At 40.2% G+C, this 24,288-nt stretch overlaps 2 protein-coding genes across 4 annotated transcripts in view; one reads left to right on the forward strand and one right to left on the reverse strand.

The window, feature by feature from the left end:
- Positions 1–24,288, reverse strand: part of HS6ST2 (heparan sulfate 6-O-sulfotransferase 2) — a 334,650-nt gene that overhangs the window by 281,538 nt on the left and 28,824 nt on the right. The window lies entirely within an intron of this gene.
- Positions 23,254–24,170, forward strand: LOC783491 (uncharacterized). Its single transcript, XM_002699539.4, has 2 exons — positions 23,254–23,646; positions 23,811–24,170. The coding sequence occupies exons 1-2, from the start codon at positions 23,425–23,427 to the stop codon at positions 24,072–24,074; spliced, it is 486 nt and encodes a 161-aa protein (XP_002699585.2). The 5' UTR covers positions 23,254–23,424; the 3' UTR covers positions 24,075–24,170.

Below are 24,288 nucleotides of genomic sequence, written 5' to 3' on the forward strand. Positions count from 1 at the left end.
CTTCAATGAAGCTGAATATAAAACCTTTCCTTTATAGTTATCACTTTTTAATGACTTGTTTAATAAGTTATTTTCTACCCTGAGGTCACAGAGACACTCTCTTATATTATCTTCAAAGGGTTTTTTTTGCTTTTCACATCTAAGATTTTTTTTGTCTTAAATTATTTTTTATTATTTATTTATTTTTAAAATTTAAAGTTATTTATCTTAATTGGAGACTAATTACTAAGTCTCCATCTCTAAGATTTTAATAGATCTAGAATTGATTTTTTTTGTTTGTATGATTAGATGGTAATCTGGGAAATATTTTTCCTATTGATATCCAACTGTCCCACTCCTTTTGTGAAAAGGCTATCCATTTACCACTGATCTGCCATGCCTCCTCCAAGGTATGTCAAAGTCCATGCATTTCTGGATCTGTTTCTCAAATTCTGTTCCACTGGTGTACATAACTACTCCAATATTAATACACAATCTGATTTATTAGACCTTGACATCTGGAGGGGCCATTTTGTGGTTGTTCAATGTCTTGTCTCTTTTTGGCTCTTTGCATTTCCTTGTGTTTAAAAATCAACTTAAGTACCACAAAAATAATTGGGATTTTGATTGCAATTACATTGGATCTGTGGATCAATTTGGGGAGAATTAACTTGTATAATATCTAGTTCTCTAATTCACATGTGCAGTTTATCTCTCCACTTGAGCAGGTCATCTTTAATATTTTTCAATATTGTGTGTGCTCAGTCATGTCTGACTCTTTGTGACCTTATGGCCTGTAGCCTGCTAGGCTCCTCTGTCCATGGGATTCTCTAGCCAAGAATACTGGAACAGGTTCCCAAGCCAATCTTCCTGATCCAAGGATCGAACCTGTGTCTCTGGTGTCTCCTGCACTGCAGGCGGATTCTTTACCCATTGAGCTACCAATATTTGTCAATAAATTTCTATAATCTTCACAGAAGTCTTGCACAGCTTTTGTTACTTTTCCTAAGCATTTAGTGTTTTTGATACTATGCCAAATGGCATATTTTTCTAAATTGTATTGCTTACATGTAGAAATTCAACTGATTTTTATACTAACTTTATATTCAGCAACTTTGCTTAACTTTTATTAATTCTAAGCATTCAGTTGAAGATTCTTGTGGATTACCTCTTTGTACAATCACATCTGTGCAAAATAGCGATTTTGTTTCTCAATTCTCGTATCTTTTTATTTTTCTTGCTTTACTGTGCTGTGTAGGATTTCCAGTGAAATACTGAAAAAGAATGTAGACATTCTTATCTTGTCCCTTTATGAAACTACTGTAATAACCCCATAAGTTTAGCAACCAAAACAAGGGATCAAAATTCAGGGGCTATAGGCAGAGCTGTGACATACCCATACCATTTTTCACTAGATACTGAGTCTTCTGCTTTACCCATAATGTGACCCATCAACACTCTACCACCTATCCCTGCAACAATCAACTGCTACTCTGGCTAAGGAATCCCATAAGTTTCTATAAGTGGATCCAAGTTAATGTCATTGAAATGTCATCACAGGTAAAACCTTGGAGAGTGGTTATGGTGCTGATGCCACCAAAGACAACTCACCTCATGTCTGTCTGCTAGAAGTCACCAGACTGAGGCCACTGTGGGATAGGACAAGGAACTGCCAACAGCCTTTTCAGCAAATGGTTCTGGATTAAGTCAATATCCACATGTGAAAGAATGAACCTGGGTTCCTATCTCACATCATATACAAAAAATTAACTCAAAACGGATCAAAGTCAGAAATGTAAGTGCTAAAACTATAAAACTCAGAAGACAAGGTAGTTGTAAATTTTTGGACCTTGGCTAGGCAATGAATTCTTAGATATGACACCAAACATACAAACAACAAAAGAAAAAATAAACTGAACATCATCAAAGTTAAAAACTTTTATGCTGCCATGAATACCATAAAAAAGTGAAAAGACAACTAGCAGAATGGGAGAAAAGTTCTGCAAATCCCATTACTGAGAAGAGATGTATATCTAGAATACAGAAAAAAGTTTTACAATTCATTACTAAAAAGTTGTATACTCCAAGTTTTAAATGAGCAAAGATTCTGAATAGACTATCTGAGAAAAATATACAAATGGCCAATAAGCAGAAGAAAAGATGATCAAGAGAATTAGTCATTTAGGAAATGCAAGTCAAAATTACTATGAAGTACTATACACATCCACTAGAATGGTTATGAAAAAGATCAATAATAACAAATGTTGGCAAGGATGTTAAGAAATTGGAGCCCCCACACACTGCTGGTGGGAATACAAAATGGTGCAGCCACTTGGAAAAATGGCCTAGACTTCCCACAAAGCAATAAACACAGAGTTATCATATGACCCATCAAATCCACTCCAAGGTATATATCCAAGAGAAATGAAGGCATAGGCCCACAAAAAATAATTGCACACAAATGTTCATGGCAACACTATTCACAAAAGTAAAAAAGCAGAAACAATCCCAATGTCCATCAACTGATGAATGGATACATAATATGTGGTACATCCATTGAATGGAATATTATTCAGCAATAAAATGAAATGAAGTAGTGATTGATGCTACAACATAGATGAACCAAGAAACTAATCACAAAACCCCACATATTTTATTATTACAGTCATATAAAACCTACAGAGACAGAAAGTAGGTTAATTAGTGGATGTCAGGGCTGTAAGAAAAGGGAAGACTGGGGGTGAAGGCTAAGAAGTATGGGGTTTGTTTGGAGGGTAATAAAAACATTCTAAAATTTACTGTGTTTTTGAATGTACAACTTTGTGAACATAAAACTATTGAATTGTACCCTTTACATGGGTGAATTGTATGGGATGTGAACTCCTTCTTTTTCATTGCATGTAAGCTCAGTTGTATCTGACTCTTTCAGACCCCACAAACTGTAGCCCACCAGGCTCCTCTGTCCATGGGATTCTCCAGGCAAGAATACTGGAGTGGGTTGCCATTTCCTTCTCCAGGGGATTTTCCCGACCCAGGGACTGAACCCATGTTTCCTGTGCCTCCTGCATTGGCAGGCATATTCTTTACCACTGCTCCACGTGGGTATGTAAATTACATATCCCAAAAAGTTAAAAAAAAAAAAAAAGAGAGAGAGAAGGAAAAAAAAAAAAAACTAGGAGAGGGCTTGCGAGTACCTCTCATCAAAGGAGCTGAGTTGTCCATGGGTTGTTTGTGTTATTGCTTTCCTAAATTAGAAAGAGTGGAAATGTTTCAAAGCCAAACCCACAGAAGAACTCCACTGGAACCCCCAGTCTGGGATTAGGTACTTCCAAAGCCTGCAGTGTGCTGGACCCCAACCAGAATGAAGCCAATCACCAGCCTGTCTTTTCTGATTAGAGACAATGGGTAGCTATGAGGTATTAAAGCCAGGTTAACATATAAATATGATTTTCTGCCTGAGCAAACCTGCTCTAATTAAGTAAAACACTTTTAAATGATTATCAAAACAGGGCTACTACTCAGTGGTCTCAAAATAGGAAAATGCCAGGACTTTGATGCCTGGGGGCTTTCCAAAGTGAGTTGAACAGGCTTTTGTTTCCTGAACCCAGGCAGAGAGGTTTTTCAGCTGTCAACTCGGCATTGATTTGATTTCTCTCATGGCCCAGTGGCTACACAGTGGTGTATTTCCCACGGCTAAAGATGGAATTAGCAATGCAAGACCATACAGTAAGGCTAAATGTAAAGGGTAAGTAAACATGGGGTCTTTTACTAAAAACTACTGATTTGAACTTAAAAAAAAAAAAACTTCTGAAGTTAAGGCAAAATTTTCACTCACATTTATGAAAACAAAACCTCCTTCCTGAGGCTGAGGAAGGGGAAGGGGCACACACTGTGAAGTCATTCCTCAAACCATAACAAATGGAGAGCCGTGGTTTAATATGTAACCCAGATGGTCAGTTTTGTCGTCATTTTATGTTTATAGTATCTTCTCTTTTTTCCCCTGTGGCATTATATTTCACTTGGCGATAGTTCATATTCTGGTTTCCCTCCAACCACCTTTCAAAGGCAAAAATGGACATGACTTCATTTTGTGGTTTAGTCTTGGTATACGGAGCATGACAGCAGCAGCAATGATTTCTTGTGACCACCTCTGGCCTGTAGTGCGATCCTCTGTGCAGCTGTATTTCACACAACATAATTTCACCAGCACTTAAATAGCTACAGAGGTGTTAGTAGATGAGGACATGAGAAACACGCAGCCATCCCACCTAAACTCCACTGTTCCGGGGCTTGACAATGATGATCTGAACCGGAGTTCCTAATATATTCAGAGTCACTCTACTATTTGCCATCCCAAGACCCAGAAAGCCTTCAAGTCTGGACCTAAGCCTTATAATGTAAGAATTTTATTCTTTTTCCTAACTCTTGGGAAAACTGGTTGCTATGAATCTTGACTGTCACTAAGAGTTCTTGGAATTCAGTTAGGAATAAATAGCAGATCCAAATAAATCTAAGGATTCTATTTTATTTATTTTTTTGTTTTTTAATTTTTAAGATCTTTCTGATGTGGACCATGTTTAAAGTCTTTATTGAATTTGTTATGATATTGCTTCTGTTTTATGTTTTTTTTTTTTTTTTTGACCACCTGGTATGTGGGATCATAGCTACCTGAGCAGGGATCAAACCTGCACCCCCTGCATTGAAAGGGAAGTCTTAACCACAGGACCACCAGGTAAGTCCCTAAGGATCCCATTTTAGTAAAATATTTTCTATTTTGGAGCTGGGGCAAATAATCTGAGAACTTTCTCATTCACCAGTTGTATGCGGCAGACACTGAATATCAAAGAATGTCACCTTAAAAGCATTATCACCATGGGAGAAAAAGAAAGGAGGGGGAAATAAGGAGCCAAGATTTAGGTTCCATTATCTTTTATCCCAAAGTGCAAGGCAACTTATACATACTCTTTCAAAGAACACACTTTTCCTTAAATCACTACCAAAGAACACTGATAATCCACACTATGGAGAATTTGGATTTTGTTAATACTTTCATGAATCCCATCAATGAAGTTACACAATTGTGTTAAAAAAAGAAAAAGAAAAAGAGTGGACACTTTCTGTGTATCACACAGAAAACAGAAAATTAAAACTTGCTAAGTCAAAGGCAAGTCAGTTCCAGAGCAGGAAGTAACATCCTGGTCTTGTATTGCTTCATTCCAGGGCCCAGCCCACACAGGGATGGTTTCATGTTTCTAGCAGCCCGGAATGCCTTGTCTTTGATCAATTTGCCTCTGTAAATATGAGCCTCTGAATGAACAGCGGAAAAAATACTTCTAGGAATCCTGCTGCTGCTAAGTCGCCATGACGTATACTGAAAGTCTTAAGAGGTGAAACATTTGTCAGTGTTTTACCAATAACCTGGTCCTATAGGCATTTAATAGGCCATTCCTAACTAGTTTAATTCCCACTGCCCCTGGCCCCCTATTATATTCCATTGATTCATCCTGCTCTTACCTAAAACTCAGCAGATAACAGACAAGTTTTAAAGGACATTTTGTGATACTGAACTTCTGAGGCCAATCTTGAGTTATATATACCAGCAAACTAAGACTTGCCTAGTGGGTCTCAATGGAAAAGGAAATGGCAGTCCACTCCAGTATTCTTGCCTGGAGAATCCTGTGGATGGAGGAGCCTGGTGGGCTGCTGTCCATAGTGTCGCACAGAGTCGGACACGACTGAGGCGACTTAGCATGCATGCATGCATTGGAGAAGGAAATGGCAATCCGCTCCAGTGTTCTTGCCTGGAGAATTCCAGGGATGGAGGAGCCTGGTGGGCTGCCATCCATGGGGTCGCACGGAGTTGGACACAACTGAAGCGACTTAGCAGCAGCAGCAGCAGTGGGTCTCAAAGAATAACCTCAATAAAGGGCTTCAGCCAAGATCTCATTCATGGTTCTTAAAGCGAATCAACCACAGAGTCCTTGCAACTGCCATTCCTTCAGCCTAGACTTCCTCCAGCTTTTCCCTGGCTAGTTCCTCCCTATATTCTCTATGCTTTTGGCTCACACGCAACCTCCTTAGAGCAGCCTTTGCTAAGCATCTCTCTGAAGGAGTTCTGATCCCTTCTATCACATGCTCCTGTAGTGATGCCCACAGACTACAATCAGACAGACTCTGGCTTCTGCCAGTCACTAGTATCACCATGGGCAAGTCACTTTAAGTCTTTGAGTCTCCTGACCCTCATCTGGGTGATCTCCATTGCAAAGTCATGATGAAGTGTAACGGGGAAACAAGTTCTAGATTGAAAATTAGAGGGATTCCCTTTTAGTGCTGACTGTGCAACTAACCTGGTAGATGACCTTGGTCAGTCATTTCCCCTTTTGGGGCCTCTGTTTCCTCATCTGTTCTTTGAAGGGATTGGTCCCAATGAGACCTACAGGACCTTCCCACTCTGGGAGTCACCTGTTTTTACATCTAGACAGCCTACATGTTCACACACTCATCCCAGATTCCCAGCTGCCCAGATGTCAGGCCCAGTTAGGATTTTCTAGAGGCACTTGAGCCATCCTCTCCCTCTCCCAGATGCCATTCAAGTCAACTCATATATAATACATAGCTTAATCTATGCAGGCACTCTACTCTGTATGGGGCTAGAAAGGTGTTTACAACCAACAAAGAAGTCAGGATCATCTGTGGTTTGTGGCTCAGAATTTAACCCTCTTAACCTGCACAATTATTTCTCTTGGAATCTTCTTGTCAAATCCAAATGTTCATCTTTGTGCCCTTCCAGTCAGTGAACTTTGTCCCTTCCACTGACCCATTATGGAAACTCTCAACCCATGGCTTCTCCTCTTGCTTCTGTGTCCTGCCCATCTTGGTGAATCACCAGACCCTACGACCCTCAGGTGGAATCCTCCAAAACTCAGTCCTCCACACTTAGTAATTTATGAGCCCTAACCCAATGTGACATCCTGTATGAGGATATAGCAATTGAAATGACCTAGCATTCCTTGACTTGGGATTGAGAAAAATATTACCCATAAAAAGTCTGTTCCACCAAATATGATTGTATACTGTTGAGAGAGTAACAGGCAGGAAGGCTAGGGGTCCCCAGGCAGAGGAAATAGACTGCAAGTGTCAGACCTTTTTTTCCCTCTCTTAAGCAGCAGGAGGAAACAAACTACAAATGTCAGATGGTTTTTTTCCCTTCTCTATACAAAATTAAAAGGAGGTTTCTTTTAAAATTCTGTGTTGCCACACCTGGTTCCACCTGAACTTAACTTTTCTCAAATCATGAGCTAACCAACACGGTTTTCTTATGGAAATGTTTTTCTTAAGCTATGTTAATGAATTATGCATTTATCTTAGAATCTGTGTTTCAAGTCAGTTCTGCCTAAGACTCAGAACCAATAATCGCTCAACAAACCATTATGTTTTACCCATGGAAATGTTCTCTTAAGCTGTGTTAATGAAACTATGTATTTGCCTGGAAATCTGCCTTTCTTCAAGATTCATGTCAATTGTTTTATAGCCTGGAATGACTCATCTTGTGCCAAAGCTATCTCAATATGAATGTTGTGGGTGAGGGGCCTAGTGCCATTCTCTGAGTTTTGAGACATTTCCTTTCTCTAATTAGCAGCCTGCTAATAGGTATATTAAACCTATATAGCATATTAAAAAGCAGAGATATTACTTTGCCAACAAAGGTTCATCTAGTCAAAGCTATGGTTTTTCCAGTAGTCACATATGGATGTGAGAGTTGCACTATAAAGAAAGCTGAGCACAGAAGAATTGATGCTTTTGAACTGTGGTGTGGGGAAGACTCTTGAAAGTCCCTTGGACTGCAAGGAGATCCAACCAGTCCATCCTAAAGGAGCTCAGTCCTGGGTGTTCATTGGAAGGACTGATGCTGAAGATGAAACTCCAATACTTTGGCCACCTGATCTGACTCATTGGAAAAGACCCTGATGCTGGGAAAGATTGAAGGCAGGAGGAGAAGGGAATGACAGAGGATGAGATGTCGGATAGCATCTTGATGGACAAGAGTCTGACCAAGCTCCAGGATTTGGTGATGGACAGGGAGGCCTGGCATGCTGCAGTCCATGGGGTCTCAAAGAGTTGGACATGACTCAGCAACTAAACTGAACTGAATAGGTATATAACTTCTTGCTAAAAACTAGCAAGGGGGCACTCTCTGTCCCCTTCTGATATCTATGTCAGAAGCTTTCTCTATCTCTTTATAGTTTAATAAAACTTTATTACAAAAAACTCTGAGCAATCAAGCCTCATCACTGGCCCCGGATCAAATTCCTCTCCTCTGAAAGCCAAGAATCCCAGGTCATTCATGGCTCCTAGCAGCAACCTTTCACTATCTGCTGCCTCTCCCCTCTCTCAGGCTTCTTATTGCCTGCTCTGAAATACTGTCCTTTTACCACCCATGAAGGCTTATTAAGTCATTGTGGTATTATTTCAGTTGAAGTAAATTAAAAACTCGTTGACTAAACATCTCACCTAAGAATGTGAACATTTTGCTTCAAAATCAAACCAAAAATAAAACTCCATATGACCCAAACAATCCAACTACCCTACTACTTGGCACGTACCCTGAGAAAAACCAATAATTGAAAAAGACACATGTACCCCAGTGTTCACTGCAGCGCTATTTACAATAGTCAGGACATTAGAAGCAACTTAGATGTCCACTGACAGATAATGGATAAAGAAGTCGTGGTGCATATATATACAATGGAATATTACTCAGTCATAAAAAGGACTGAATTTGAGGCAGTTGAACTAAGGTGGATGAAACCAGAGCCTATTATACAGAGTGAAGTAAGTCAGAAAGAGAAAAACAAACATCACATATTAATGCATATATTTGGAATCTAGAAATATGGTACTGATAAACCTATTTTCAGGGAAGGAATAGAGATACAGATGCAGAGAACAGACTTTCAGACACGGGGGTAAGGAGAGGGTGGGACTAATGGAGAAAGTAGCATCGATATATACACTATCACGGGTAAAATAGGTCGCTAGTGGGGAGTTGCTGTGTAGCTCTGGGAGCTCAGCTTGGTGCTCTCTGACGATCTAGAGGGGTGGGATGGGGGAGTGGGAGCGAGGATCTAGAGTTAGGGGATAGATACATAGTTATGGTTGATTCATGTTTTTGTATGGCAGAAACTAACACAACACTATAAAGCAATTATATTACCATTTAAATTTTTTAATTGCAAAATTAAAGAAGAATAATAAAAACAGACTCTTACGTTTACCTTATTCTGCTCTCCCACAGGGAGAAAATGTTATAAGGTGCTATCATATTGCTAACAATTACATCCCTGAGAGTGTACTTTCTGTGTGATACTGTCAGCTTAACAACCCACACATGGCTGCTGAAATTGACCAGGGAGTTGTGGAATCCAATGACAGTTACTACTCTCATCAACCACCCAAGCAAGGTGGATAAGGGCCCTCGTCTGACAAGCACCAAGTCATGTTAACTGATGTCTGGATCTGAAGACTCCATGTTCAAAACTGAGGAAAACCACAGTCTGCAAAATTTCAGCCAAACTGCCAAATGTTATTGAGGGTGGTTAATGTTTGCTTGCAGGGTGGTTTACCTATAACTGCCTGTTTGGCTTTTTTTTTTTCCACATGAACTACGTGAAATTAACATCATAAAGCTTGTAGATGGAAACTTTCTATTCATCCACAAGGGAAACTCAAAGGAATGGCAGGACCCATTTCCAGGCAGCCAACTCACCAACAACACTAGCCCTGACCTGAAGGGCCAGAGTTAATGCCAGGAGATTCAATTTCTTGGTGTCACCAAATCTTGTCTCTTGAACCTCAAGTGGACATCCAAAGGCCTGCTGAGTTGAGCTCACACTCCTACACACAGAGTTGGCACAGACTCATGAAATGGACCACACAAGTGGCAGGGCTTTCTCTTTTCATTACATTTTTTTAAGTATTAACATTTAGAAGCAATTCTATGCCAGGGTAAAAATTCATAAGCTTTCAAAAATGACAATTTTCTCATTAAATTTTAAAAGGATAGATGTGCTGAAAAAGGAGAAAATTGCAGCAGCCCAAGAGAGACAAGTAAATGAGTCTTTGAGGCTCCCTGTAACCAGCCCTGACTGGACACATTACCCGGAACAACAGCAACCCCACATTAGCTACTGACCATTGTCAGACTTACCCTTTGGGGCCATCTCAGCTCCTCTTGGTTGGTTCTCTCACTGGTCATGCAGTAGCATTGCTATTGGCTGTCAGCCATTGTTGAACCTTAGCTACCTCTGTTACTATAACCAAGGCTCAGTACAATGAAGTCCTCAGGGCTCGGGCTATTAGCAAGACTTGTAGGTAAAATCACCCAGTGACTTGGGGTTTCTAGGATACTCAATTTCCCTCATGTAGCGGAATGGCATTCAGCAGTGAAATGATGTTCCTGCAAGCATCTAGTCAATGTCGTTTTTCTCAAGATTTACCTTTAGATTCAAATTTTGCTTCGATGTGTAACAGGCTTCCCATGTGGCTGATTAGTAAAGAATCCACTGCCCAATGCAGGAGCTGCAGGAGCTGCGGTTGGATGCCTGGGTCAGGAAGATCCCCTGGGGGAAGAAATGGCAACCCCTTCCAGTATTTTTGCTGGGGAGAGCCCATGACAGAGGAGCCTGGCAAGCTACAGTCCATGGGGTCATGAAAAGAGTGGGACATGACTGAGCATGCACGGCACACTGATGTGTCATATCATGACACTGAGGAAGTCAGAAGTCAGGGATGGTCATCTCAGCTCTGTCACCACCTGTATGACCTTGAGCCATCTGCTTATCCTTCCCAGCACCAGTTTCCTCATCCATGGAATGAAGTTAAATTGCTCAGTCGTGTCTGACTCTTTGCGACTCCATGGACTATGTAGCCCCATGGAATTCTCCAGGCCAGAATACTAGAGTGGGTAGCCTTTCCCTTCTCCAGCGGGATCTTCCCCAACCCAGAGACTGAAACCCAGGTCTCCTGCATTACAGGCAGATTCTTACCAGCTGAGCCACAAAGGAAACCCTGGAATGAAGCTGCTGCTGCTGTCACGTCAGTCGTGTCCGACTCGGTGCAACCCCATTGACGCAGCCCACTAGGTCCTCTGTCCTGGGATTCTCCAGGCAAGAATACTGAGTTGCCATTTCCCTCTCCAATGCATGAAAGTGAAAAGTGAAAGTGAAGTCGCTCAGTCATGCCGGACTCTTAGCAACCCCATGGACTGCTGCCTACCAGGCTCTTCCGTCCATGGGGTTTTCCAGGCAAGAGTACTGGAGTGGGTTGCCACTGCCTTCTCTGATGGAATGAAGATGACAGTATTAATAATAATGACAATGATGATAAAGACAATGAATGATATCCCCCTTGCCACACCCACATGCTATGGTAAAGATAGAAAGCCATAAAATAGCTCAGTAAAATGCAAATGGCTATAATAACATAGAATGTCACTCTTGCTGCTAACTTCTAATAAGAGTTTACAACACCTGTGTGCAAAGCAAGTAAGGGCAGAGGAAAATCACTGGAGATGAAATACAGCCATAGAGAAGAAACATTACAGTATGGTGAAGAGCACCTGATAGGTAGTGGAGAAGCCCAAGTGCTAGTCCCAAGCCCCTAACTAACTGCATGACCTTCTCTCTGGACCCTGGCAGAAGAAACAGGCTGGATTAGGTCAATTTTCCAGCTTCATAGGAGCAGAAATCTTCTGTCCCATGAAACTGTAGGTGTGATCCGATACATAAAACACACGGACAGCCAACGTTTTCAAGACAGGAGGCATTTCTCTCACCTCTTCCCCTCAAGAAAGCCTTCAGAAGTAAGTTTCCACTGAAGCACATCTGCTGATTCCTGGGAATGTGCTCAGGTAAAGGCAAGGTCTCCTTTACTGGGTGGTCTTCAGTGAAGCCCTGTGCTGCTCTGTTTACTCTGAAAAAAAAAAATAATAAAGCCCTACCTCCTGTTGGCAGCCAGCCAAACAGTCCCCCTCAGCTTAACACTCCTGTGCTGGAAGCAAATGATGACCACAGCTCAGAACAAATGACCTGCGGAAGGCAAGAAAGCCTTGTTAACTCTTTTGATCACACCTTTGGGCTGACTGTAAACCTATGCTGCTTCTTTAGGGAGTCAGTCCTGAATTTTCCTGCTAACTGAGGGGAACAAGACCTGTCTAGAAAAGCATATGATGAAGGAATAATTCCTATTGGCTGGGCTAAGTTGGTTGATGTTTCACAAAGTTATCTGCCAAATTATGTTTTCTTTAAGGGCTTATATGGGCTTCCCAGGTGGCGCTAGTAGTAAAGAACCTGCCTGTTAATGCAAGAGATGCAAGTAGACGTGGGTTCGATCCCTGGGTCAGGAAGATCCCCTGAAGAAGGGAATGGCAACCCACTCCAGTACTCTTGCCTGGAGAATTCCAAGGACAGAAGAGCCTGGTAGGCTATGGTCCATAGGGTCACAAAGAGTCAGACACGACTGAAGTAACTTAGCATGTAAGGGCTCATGGGAATAGCTTGCTTTTCTTTGTTTGGTAGTGGCAGGGACTCTTTAAGATGTGTGTAATGGGTGTGGAGGGGCGAAATCCTCAGATCAAACCCCATAGTTAACAGCTAGCAGATTAGACCTCTGCAAGGACCTATCACCAAAGGTCACTATGTAAAAACAGGCTGATCTCTTAACGCAAGTGGCCAGAATGTTCATTTTATTCTGTAGGCACAACCATACGTTGATGCCATTTAAAGGATAAAAGATGAGATGTGGTTTTCAAATTTGCTACCAGGTAGTCACAAACACTCTGTTCTGAATCAGTCAATTTTGATGATAAAAATTTTCACTTGGGACCTCTATGAACACACGGGACTGCAGCACTGAGTTCTAAAGCCCAAGCAACAAGTTCTCCTTTTTTTTTTTTCCTGAAATACAGTGTAGATTTGATATGAGATATTTCCTGAGTCTTCTTGAAAAACTAAAGAAAATGTGAAATGATTGAAAAAAGGTATCCTGTAAGGTTTCCCTTTGCCACCGTCCCCTCACAACCCTCCAATAATGCCTGCAAAGGTACACTTTTTAAAACTTTGATCTTCCATTAGCAAATTCCTTCAAGTCAAATGCACTTCATTTTCCCCCTCACGCTTGAGTTTTAAATGGTCATTTGAAATCTAAGCAGAACTGGACGCTCAGGCTGCAAAATAGCCATCTGAAGCATGATTGCTCTGCTGCATTTGGGAGGCACTTCACTGGGTAAATTTCTGTCCTTGGAAGCACTTCTTCTCACTGAAGTGAACAGAAGCTGCCTGAACACATTTGAAAAACTGATTTACCCTTTAAGATCTCATTTGATTGATCTTCCCTGCACTTCTCTTTCTCGAATAGGCAAACTGTAAGCATTAGTCAGTGTACCAAAAAAAAAACCCCAGGAAAGATGAACAAAGAACAACCCCTGTGATGAGTTGCTAAATTAAAGTGGGAAGAAAACAAATGCTACCCAATGTCAACAGAGCTCAGCATTCTCTTCTGAGATGGGAGCCAGAGTGGGGATGGAGAGGGTGCTGGCTGAAGACTGGAAAAGCAGCTGTGACTTAAGAATTCCTGTGATAGATTCCTCCTGCCCATCCACCCACCAAAAAAAGAGGATTCCTTCCTCCTCTCCCCATCTTCTAAAATCAGCAAACACAGGTGGGCTCCTTTGTTAAGGCCACAACAAAAAGCCCTAATCCTGGAAATGTGACATTCTACTGTAGCCACAGCCACCCCGGCATTGTGACAGGAGCGGTTACATCCCATGGCTGAGATGGGTTCAGTGTCAACAAAGCCCACACACCTCACTGAGAATCTGCACACACTTACCATCTACCAAACCCTGGATCAAAGCACAGCAAGAGAAATTGGAAAGAAAAAGGAAATGGCAAATAATCTTTACGGTATGGGATTTGTAACAAATTGCTATTCAGTGTACACTAAAATTCTCAGTAATTCAAGTGAAAAAAGAATGGGAGCAAGGGATTTTGGATTGATGGGCCCAGAATAACAGATATTTAGACTGGAAAACTTTGAGGTGCCTTTCATCTCAAAAAACTTTCATCTGCTAAAGAATCTGAAACAATGGGTATCAAGTTACTGTGGTTTTACCATAAATGACATGCAAACACTTATTTGACTGTTTTGGTCCAAAAGCCAATGGTCCTAACATGTTGGGTTCCTGCCCAACTGACTAACTGACTGAATGGACAGATGGATGGATGGATGGACAGACGGGTGGACAGATGGATAGATGGATGGATGGTCAACTGATTGGCTGCATAACTGATTGGCTGGATAAATGGATGGGCTACAGTCCATGGGGTCGCAAAGAGTCAGACATGACTGAGCGACTAAGCATACATACAGCATAACGGGATGGATGGATAAATGGATGGATGGAAGAGTACCTGTAGGCAGCCCTGTATGCATGAATTGACCCCTAATGCTGGTCCACCATCACTATAAGCCCTTGGCTCCTCAAACCTCACATTTTTTGCTCCTGCCCCTGCTCCCACCTAATACAAAGACAGTGTAGCAACAGAGGGGTTGCTGTTTTACCCTGCACAGAAGGTCACAAAGGGAAGCATGATCAGAAACGTATTTGAGAAATATCACCTTGGTTGCAGTGTGGAGAATGCTGTGGAGGGGAAAAAGCCAGGGAGATTACATGAATCCCTGAAAAACAATATGAAGGCTTCAGATAAATTGGTGGCAACAGAAACAGAGATTAATGGTCAGAATTGGGACAGAAGAGATAATCTCAACAAGGCTTGATGATAGATTAAGTTTTGCAGATGAGGCAGAGACCGGGTCTAGACATCTGATACTTGAAGTGCAGTATACAGACCAACAGCATCTGCATCACCTGGGAGGCTTGCTAAAAATCAGAATCTCAGGCTCCACCTCGGACCTACTGATTCAGAATCTGCATTTTTAACCAGATCCCAGTTGATTCATCTCCACAGAATTAAGTTGGGAAGTGCTGTTCAGAGAGCACTCAGGTTCATATGAAGGCTGGCCATCCACTGAAAGACAAAACTGGGTTTGGCTTTTGACAGGTTAGAGTTACGGTGTTTGAAAGTTATTCTATTTATTCAACAAACATTAATTGACTGCTATAGACAAAGGCTCTGGAAGACAGACAAGAAAGAGTCCCTGGCCTTAGAGAGCTCAAATCTGGTATTACAAAAAAACTTTTTTTAAAGGCAATGGTTTGGTGAATGCCATATCTGATATATTCACATGCTACAAGTTCATCTTCCTACTTTCATACTAGAGTCAAGAGCCAGCCAGGGTCCTGCTTGAACAGGCTCAGGCTGAATGCAGAAGACCTTTCTTCAAACTGCTCAGCCAATGAGAAGCCCACATCATCCTTCAAGTAGACATACCGATGACTTAGTCAGGACCTCGGGGCTTATTTCTTTCAAATTGTGTAGTTGGAAGGAGGAAGTAGGAGAATATCTGACAGGGTACATCATTGGCTCATTAGAGGCTGATGAGCTATCATTTCTATCTGCTGCCTTACAGGTCACATCTTTGAAAGGCATAAAGTCACAGAGACATTAAAGCAGCAATAGCATGTGAAAATTAAATACTTTTTCAAAAACTTACTAGGCAGATACAGAGCATATCACTTTGGCTCAACTAGTGGTTGCTTCCATTTATCCCATCCCTTCAAATTCATTATCAACAAGACAGCAAAAGCCATCAAGCAACCAGGCCATGGTCCTTATCTAAATCTGAGCAGCATTTCAATGGTTCCCTCCTGACTAGAAAGTCCTCTTCGCTTTCTCCAATGCCATCTTTTCCATCTCTGTTTGCTAATGTCACTATGGTCTATGTGCTTTGCTCCCCCAGGGATTCATTTCTTGACAATATATTTAAACTTAGAAAACCAGAGACTCAACTTATTTTGAGAACAAAATATTTCTCAGTAGAACTCAAAATGGTTTTAAGGCACGATCTGATTATCAATTTAGCATCTTCATGAGTTCGGTGATAGTAAGTATCCATTTCTGCTTTGCCATTAAGGAGACAGAAGCAGAGAACACTTTAGGGGCTTTGTCCAGAGTTACTGTGCTGAGCTGGGAATGGAACCTGGAAAGCCACACTCCAAGGGATAGGACCATCTACCACAGCCCCTCCCCATATGTAACAGCATTTGTAAATAGTTTACTCAGATGGACAATAAAAAAAAAAAAACAAACATATATCAAGGCATCAGAAAATGTCTACAGAGCTCACAAAATTTCTGCAGTGCCCCAATTTCTGCAAAAATGTTATTTTCCCCTCTAGAAGCCAACACTGGATTGAATATCTTGCAAAGATCACATGACTCCTTACAGTAACTGTTCCACAGTTTAAAAAAATTTATCATTTGGTAAAGTCTTGATCTTCACCTGTCCCACATTATCAAAGGTAAACTAAAATATCTCAAAATCCTTTGGATATGCACTTGAGCTGAATTTCATCTCTTCTTAATATCTCCAGCTCAGGCTGGAAACCAGGAATATTTATAGAGCACATTGAAAACTAATGATTCCAAGCTTCATCTAATATATGCAAAAATCAGATAATCTAAATGTTTGGGGACCATTAAAGTATTTCAAGCTAAAGGGAAGAGTAATGATAGCTAGGAAGTCATGGAAGTTGAAATATTTTAGGTTTTATATAAGAATACTTGAAATGGCAAATGAGTCATAAATAGATACCCTTATATATGTTCCTCTGAGAATGGAGAAAAACTAGATACAATCAATCCTTGGTTAGTCTGAGATTTGGACCATAGACAGAGATAACTGATAACTACTTAATGATATTCTTTGTTATTAGAAAAAAAAAATGGACTAAATGAGTAGCTTTTAAATAAAGCAATACATTGTGATATTAACAACACTCAGTTTTTCTGATAAAATTTTGACATTTTACAATGAAATCAGAAAGCTAAATGATAAATAATACCAAAATAGCAATTTATACTTTATAAAGCCCTTTCACTTACCTTAAAGCATTTGTGCCTCAGAACAATCCCATGAAGTTTTTACAAATGAGGGAATCAAAGATCAGAACTAGATTTAGTGATCTGCCCAAAGTCTCACAAGTGCTAAGTGAAACAGCCATCACCTAGCTCAAGTCTGTATGACTCCAAATCCTAGGGTAAAGATGACATAGCTGAGCTCATGGTAAATGTCCTTACCATACCACACACATAAGAAGGGGGACCCAAGGAAAGTTTCGGAGTTGATGAATTTGACTATTACCTTGACTGTGGCAATGATGTCGCAGAAATGAGAACCCTAATCCTATGTGCAAACTCATCATCAAATTGTATCCATTAAATGTGTGCAGTTTCTTATATATTAATTATACCTCAATAAAGCCCTTTTTTTTTCAAAAAGATGGAACAGCTGACTCTAGATTCCTGAGAATAAATGTCTCCGTTAATAATTTCACCACTTACAGACAATGTTATTTATCTTACCTTAAAACTTTCACTCTTACTTCTCCTTGCACAACTGTGATCTAGAGAAATCTAAGCTTTTGAAGAGTCAGAGAAAGGGAAGAAAAAATAAAGACAGGTATTTATTCTTCAGTGCACATAGTTTATGGCAAAAATTTGCGTTTGTTCCCCGATGCAAGGTACATGCCATGGGAAACAATGGGCCACCAAATGGCAAGGATGATAGGTGCTCTGCTTCTCCCTCACTCACAGTCCTGCTGCTAGACAGAGGCCAGCAAGGCCTTCACACCATTCTGCATGGCTTCCTCTTGTCAATCCGTTCCCAACAGTCTTGTCTCATTCTTTCTACTATGATTTAGGTCCAGTTTCCCTGATTTTACCCTCAGCAACTAGTAAGAACAATTTGTCTATATATTGCAAATAAAATTTATTTTTTTTACATATTTAGAAATAATTTTAAATGAGCTGAGATAAGCACCTTGTGACTCTGAGCCTGTATCTGCAGCCCTGAGCTCTCAATCCACAAATCTACTGCCTCTGAGCATCCAACATTGTGACTCCATAGTCTCTTCAAATTCCATGTGTATAAAACTAGCCTCATCCCCCATCCCCTTGCCCATCACAGCTCCTCCTCCAGTCTGTACAAGCCAGAAACCTTGGAGGAAATTCCTTCCCCAGCTCTCCTCCCCACTATCCATAGCCTTCAGTCACCATATTCTTTCCAGTCTTCCTCCTAAATATCTCCTGAATCTTCTCACCTCTACATGCCCATGATAGCTCAGTTGGTAAAGAATCTGCCTGCAATGTGGGAGACCTGGGTTTGATCCCTGGGTTGGTAAGATCCCCTGGAGAGGGGAAAGGCTACCAACTCCAGTATTCTGGCCTGGAGAATCCCATGGACTATAGTCCATCAGGTCGCAAAGAGTCAGACATGACTGAACATTCTCCAGGACAGACCATATGTTAGGATATGGAATACTGCTCAATATATTTAAAAGGAATGAATCATACAACATATCTCTGACTACAATGGAATAAAAGTATAAAAAATGTAAAGAAGAAAATTTGGAAATTCAAAAATATGTGGAAATTAAACAATGAACTCTTAAATAACCAATGGTTCAAAGAAGAAAGCACAAGTGAAATTAGCAAATCTTTGAGATAATTTAAATGAAATAAAACATACCAAAACTTACGGGATGCAGCTAAAGTAGGTATAGAGCTACAAATGCTTATATTTTAAAAAAAAAAGAGAAAGATCTCAATTCAATAACCTGTCTACTGCAAAACACTTAAAAATAAAGAACACATTAAACCTCAAACAAGCAGAAGAAAAGAAATATTACAGACTACAGTGGGAATTGAGAGTTAAGAAAAAACAAAAATCAGGGAAACCAAAGTTGGTTCTCTATAAAGATTAAATAAAAATGACAAACATTAACCTAAACTGACAAACAAAATAGAAGACTCAATTACTAAAATCAAAAAAAGAATGAAGGGATAATTGGGAAGGAGAACAAGATGGTGGAGGAGTAGGTGGACGTGGAGTACATCTCTCTCCACAGATACATCAGGAATACACCTTCAGACACAAAAATGCATGTGGAACACCAGCTGAGAGCAGACAGGAGGACCTGACCAGTGGAAAAGAATATATAAGCCCTGTCTCTAAGTCGTGTCTGACTCTTTGCGACCCCATGGACTGTAGCCTACCAGGCTCCTCTGTCCATGGGATTTTCCAGGCAATAGTACTGGAGTGGATTGCCATTTCCTTTTCCAGGGGATCTTCCCAACCCAGGGATCGAACCCAGGAGTCCCACATTGTAGACAGACGCTTTACCGTCTGAGCCACCAGGGAAGTCCCAACCAGTGGAAAAGAATATATAAAGAACCACACAAAACTTGAGATCAAACTCTGAGCCTTTGGAGTGGGAGGACTGATTCCAAGACTCTAGACTACCAGAGAACTAACCATAGGGAGTATCAAATAGTGAGAACTCACACAAAGGAAGCCACTTTAATACAAAACCTGGCATCACCCAACCACCAGTAGCACCCTGTGGAGGATGCCTCATCTAAACAACAAATAAAACAAAATTACAAACCCAATCATCAGCAGACAGGAGTACCACCTCACTCAGCCTTGCCCATCAGAAGAAAAACAAACAAAACTTCAGCAGAAATCTCACCCAATACAAAGTTCACACAAACCACTGGACCAACCCTAGGAGGGCAGAAACCAAAAGGAAGAAAGAAATCAACCTTCTTCAATGAAAGAATTCAACTTTCCTTGAAGCCTGGGAAAAGGACACCTCAAACACAATAACTTTAAAAAAAAATGAAAATGCAGAGAAATACTGCACAAATGAAGGAACAAACTAGGAACACAGGAGTGCAAATAAATGAAGAGGAAAGAGGAAAATTACCTGAAAAAGAATTCAGAATAATGATAGTAAAGATGATCAAAAACTTTGAAAACAAAATGGAGAAAATGCAAGAATCAACTAACAAAGACCTAGAAGATTAAATAATAAGCATACAGAAGCAAACAACACAATTACTGAAATTACTCTAGAAGGAGTCAATAGCAGAATATCTGAAGCAGAAGAACAAATCAGTGAGCTGGAAGATCAAATGGTGGAAATAACTTCTGAAGAGCAGAATAAAGTAAAAAGAATGAAAAGAGTTGAGGACAGTCTCAGAGACCTCTGGGACCATATCAAACACATCAACATTCGAATTATAGGGGTCCCAGAAAAAGAAAAAAAAAAGAAAGGGTATGAGAAAATTTTTGAAGAGATTATAGGAGAAAATTTCCCCAACATGGAAAAGGAAATAGCCAATCAAGTCCAAGAGGCACAAAGATTTCCATACTGGATAAACCCAAGGAAAAAAACACCAAGACACACACTAATCCAACTAACAAAGACTAACACAAATAAATGAAACACTAACAAAGACTAAACACAAATAAACGAAAGAATATTAAAAGCAGCAAGTGAAAGCAACAAGTAACATACAAGGGAAACCCCATATGCTTAACAGCTGATCTTTCAGCAGAAGCTCTGCACACCAGAAGGGAATGGCAGGATATATTTAAAGGGAAATATCTACTGAAAGGGAAAAATCTACAACCAAGATTATTGTACCCACCAAGGATCTCATTCAAAACTGATGGAAAAATAAAAAGCTTTTCAGACAGGCAAAAAATAAGAGAATACAGTACTACCAAACCAGTTTTACAACAAATGTTAAAGGGACTTTATAGTCAAGAAACACAAGAGAAGAAAAAGATCTACAAAATCAACTGCAAACAATTAGAAAATGGCAATAGGAACATATATATCAATAATTACTTTAAATGTAAATGGATTAAATGCTCCAACCAAAAGACACAGACTGGCTGAATGCATACAAAAACAAGACCCATACATATGCTGTCTACAAGAAACCCACTTCAGACCTAAAGACACATATAGACTGAAACTGAGAGGACGGAAGAATCCACTCCATGCAAATGGGAAGCAAAAGAAAGCTTGGGTAGCAATCTTCATATCAGACAAAATGGACCTTAAAATAAAGAACATTCCAAAAGATAAGGAAGGATACTACATAATGATCAAAGGATCAATCCAAGAGGAAGACATAACAATTGAAAATATCTATGCAACCAACATAGAAGCACTTCAATACATGAGACAAACACTAACACACACAAAAGTAGAAATTGACAGTAACACAATAATAGTAGGACACCCCACTCACACCAATAGACAGATCATGAAAACAGAAAATTAATAAAGAAACACAAGTCTTAAATGATACATTAGATGAGATGGATCTCATTGATATCTTCAGGACATTCCATCCAAATTCAGAAGAATACACCTTCTTTTCAAGTGCACATGGAACATTCTCCAGGATAGACCACATCTTGGGTTACAAATCAAACCTCAGTAAACTTAAGAAAATTGAAATTGTATCAAGCATCTTCTCCATGACAACGCTATGAGACTAGATATCAATTACAAGAAAAAAAACTGCAAGAAACACAAACACATAGAGATTAAACAACACATTTCTAAATAACCAACAGGTTACTGAAGAAATCAAAAGGGAAATCAAAAAATTTCTATAAAAATATGACAATGAAAACACGACAACGCAAAACCTATCGGATGGAGCAAAAGCAATTCTAAGAGGGAAGTTTATAGCAATACAATCCTACCTCAAGAAACAAGAAAAACAACCTAACTTTACACCTAGAACAGCTGGAAAAAGAAGAAAAAAAAAACCAACATTATTAGAAGGAAAGAAATCATAAAGATCTGAGCAGAAATAAATGAAAAAGAAATGAAAGAAACAATGGTAAAGATTAATAAAACGAAAAGTTGCTTCTTTGAGAACATAAACAAAATTGACAAATCCTTACCCAGACTCATTAGCAAAAAAAAGAGAGAAGGATCAAATCAACAAAAGTAGAAATCAAAAAGGAGAGGTTACAACAGACATTGCAGAAACACAAAGGATTAAAAGAGACTACTATGAACTATAGGGCAATAAAATAGATAACCTGGAAGAAATGGACAGGTTCTTAAAAAAGTTCAATCTTCCAAGACTAAACCAGGAAGACATAAAAATTATGAACAACCAAATTACAAGCACTGAAGTTGAAGCTTGTGATCAAATATCTCCCAAAAAACAAAAGCCCAGGACCAGATGGCTTCACAGGAGAATTCTATCAAACATTTAAACAGCTAATACATATCCTTCTAAAACTGTTTCAAAAAATTGCAGACGAAGGAACACTTCCAAACTCATCACCCTGATACTGAAACCAAAGACAACACACAAAAAGAAAAGTACAGGAAAATATCACTGATGAACACATGCAAAAACGCTCAACAAAATTTTAGCAAACAGAATTCGACAACACGTCAAAATGCTCATACACCATGATCAAGTTGGGTTTAATCCAGGGATGCAAGGATTCAATATATGGAAATCAATCAATGTGATACACCATAGTAACATATTGAAAGATAAAAACCATATGATAATCTCAATTGATGCAGAAAAGGCCTTTGACAATATTCAGTACCTATTTATAAAGAAACTCAGAATCCATCTCCTCACTACAACATCACACAAATCAAACAACAATCAGAAATTAGGATCCCCTCATCACTTTACCAATGCAACAACAACGCAAATGAGTAATTCCGAGTCTATACAAAGAAGCCTGGCTTGCTGCAGACCATGAACTGAACTTAGAAACAAGAAATCTAAAAAAGTGTCACAGCAAAGAGGAACCTGACAAGGCATAACATGGGAGGACTAAATTTAGTGTCATATCCTGGATGGGAAACTGGGAGAGCAAAAGGACATTAGGTAAAAAACAAGGAAACCTGATAAAGTTCAGACTATAGGTAATAATACCCTTTCCTTGTTGCTTCACTAAGTTGAACAAATGTTCAATGGTAATGCAAAAGGTTAAGAAGCGGAATTTGCTATGGAGTGTAAGATTATACTCTTCACAATTATTCTGGAAGTCCAAACCATCTAAAGCATAAATGTTTTTCTAAAAAAAAAAAAAAAAAAAAACACAAAACTCTAGGTAATGAGATCTGGAAGATGACACAATTAATCACTGAATGGGGGTGGCCATGAGCAATGGTTTGGAGGGAACACTGGCTCCCTAACTTCTACACCACAGAATTGAACCAGAGAAGATGAGGAAACGTGGAAACTCAAATTGGGAAGGCTCTTTAATGGGTGTTGAGGAAGCACTCCCTTTCTCAAACCAGAGCACCTGGACTCCACTGCAGCCTCCCCTCCCCCATGAAGGTTCATAAGTGGCGCTTTGTGATGTCAACAATGTCAGGGCTACCATTGGCTGGAGAAATTTCTTGCTGACCAATCAAATGGACAGTTGTGGCTCTTCATTGTCTTGGAAGGTATATAAAGAGGCCAGGCGCCTTGGTGTAGGCCACTGTTGCTACAAGATGGGAGGCATATTTGGGAAAGTGAAGGAGCGGGAGCCGGAAATTGACATATACGACATCAGTTTCGAGGAAGAAGCCTCAACCTCCAAAGAAAGGAAGACAAATAATTCTGATCAGTCCAATGGCTTGGACAGGGAGAAGGTCAGATTACCCTACTCGTGTTCTTCCTCTTTATCCCCCACCCAGGACTCACCCTGCCCTTGCCTGGCACAAAACACCTCCCCAACGCACACCCGTTCTCTCAAAGTTCTCCTTCCCATCCTCCTTCACTAATGTCTTTCTGGATGACTTTGTTTTCTTACCAGATACAAAGACTCATGAAGAAGGTAGAATCAACCCTAGAGCAGAATCCGAACAGAAATAAGAATCGGAAGTCGACCATACTGGTCTTCTACTACCACCTGCAGAATAGAAAGAAGAAGGAAAATGGGCCAATGGAGGACGAAGAAACCCTGGAGGATTCTTCCAACACCTCTCCTGACAATTCTTCAAGTAAGCCCCTGTGCCCCCCTGGAGCCCAAGATGCTGAGCCATCTGCTGTAACTCCAGGAAAAGCAAAGGCAGAATAGTCGTTTGTGCAGGGATCAAACATACAACAAAGGTCCCCTCTGCACAGACCACACTACTCAGATGCTGATGATTAAAGTACCAACAAGCAGTAAAAAGATGTGTGTGCATGTTTTTTTGATGATGCAGAGGGGAGAAAGGGAAGGGTCTGGTGTGTGAGGAGGGAGGGTGGTGGCGTCCTTTCAGTTTAGGGCCCAGACCAGCCAGTCCATACTT

Source organism: Bos taurus, chromosome X (genome assembly GCF_002263795.3).
Source record: "Bos taurus isolate L1 Dominette 01449 registration number 42190680 breed Hereford chromosome X, ARS-UCD2.0, whole genome shotgun sequence".
NCBI lineage: Eukaryota > Metazoa > Chordata > Mammalia > Artiodactyla > Bovidae > Bos > Bos taurus.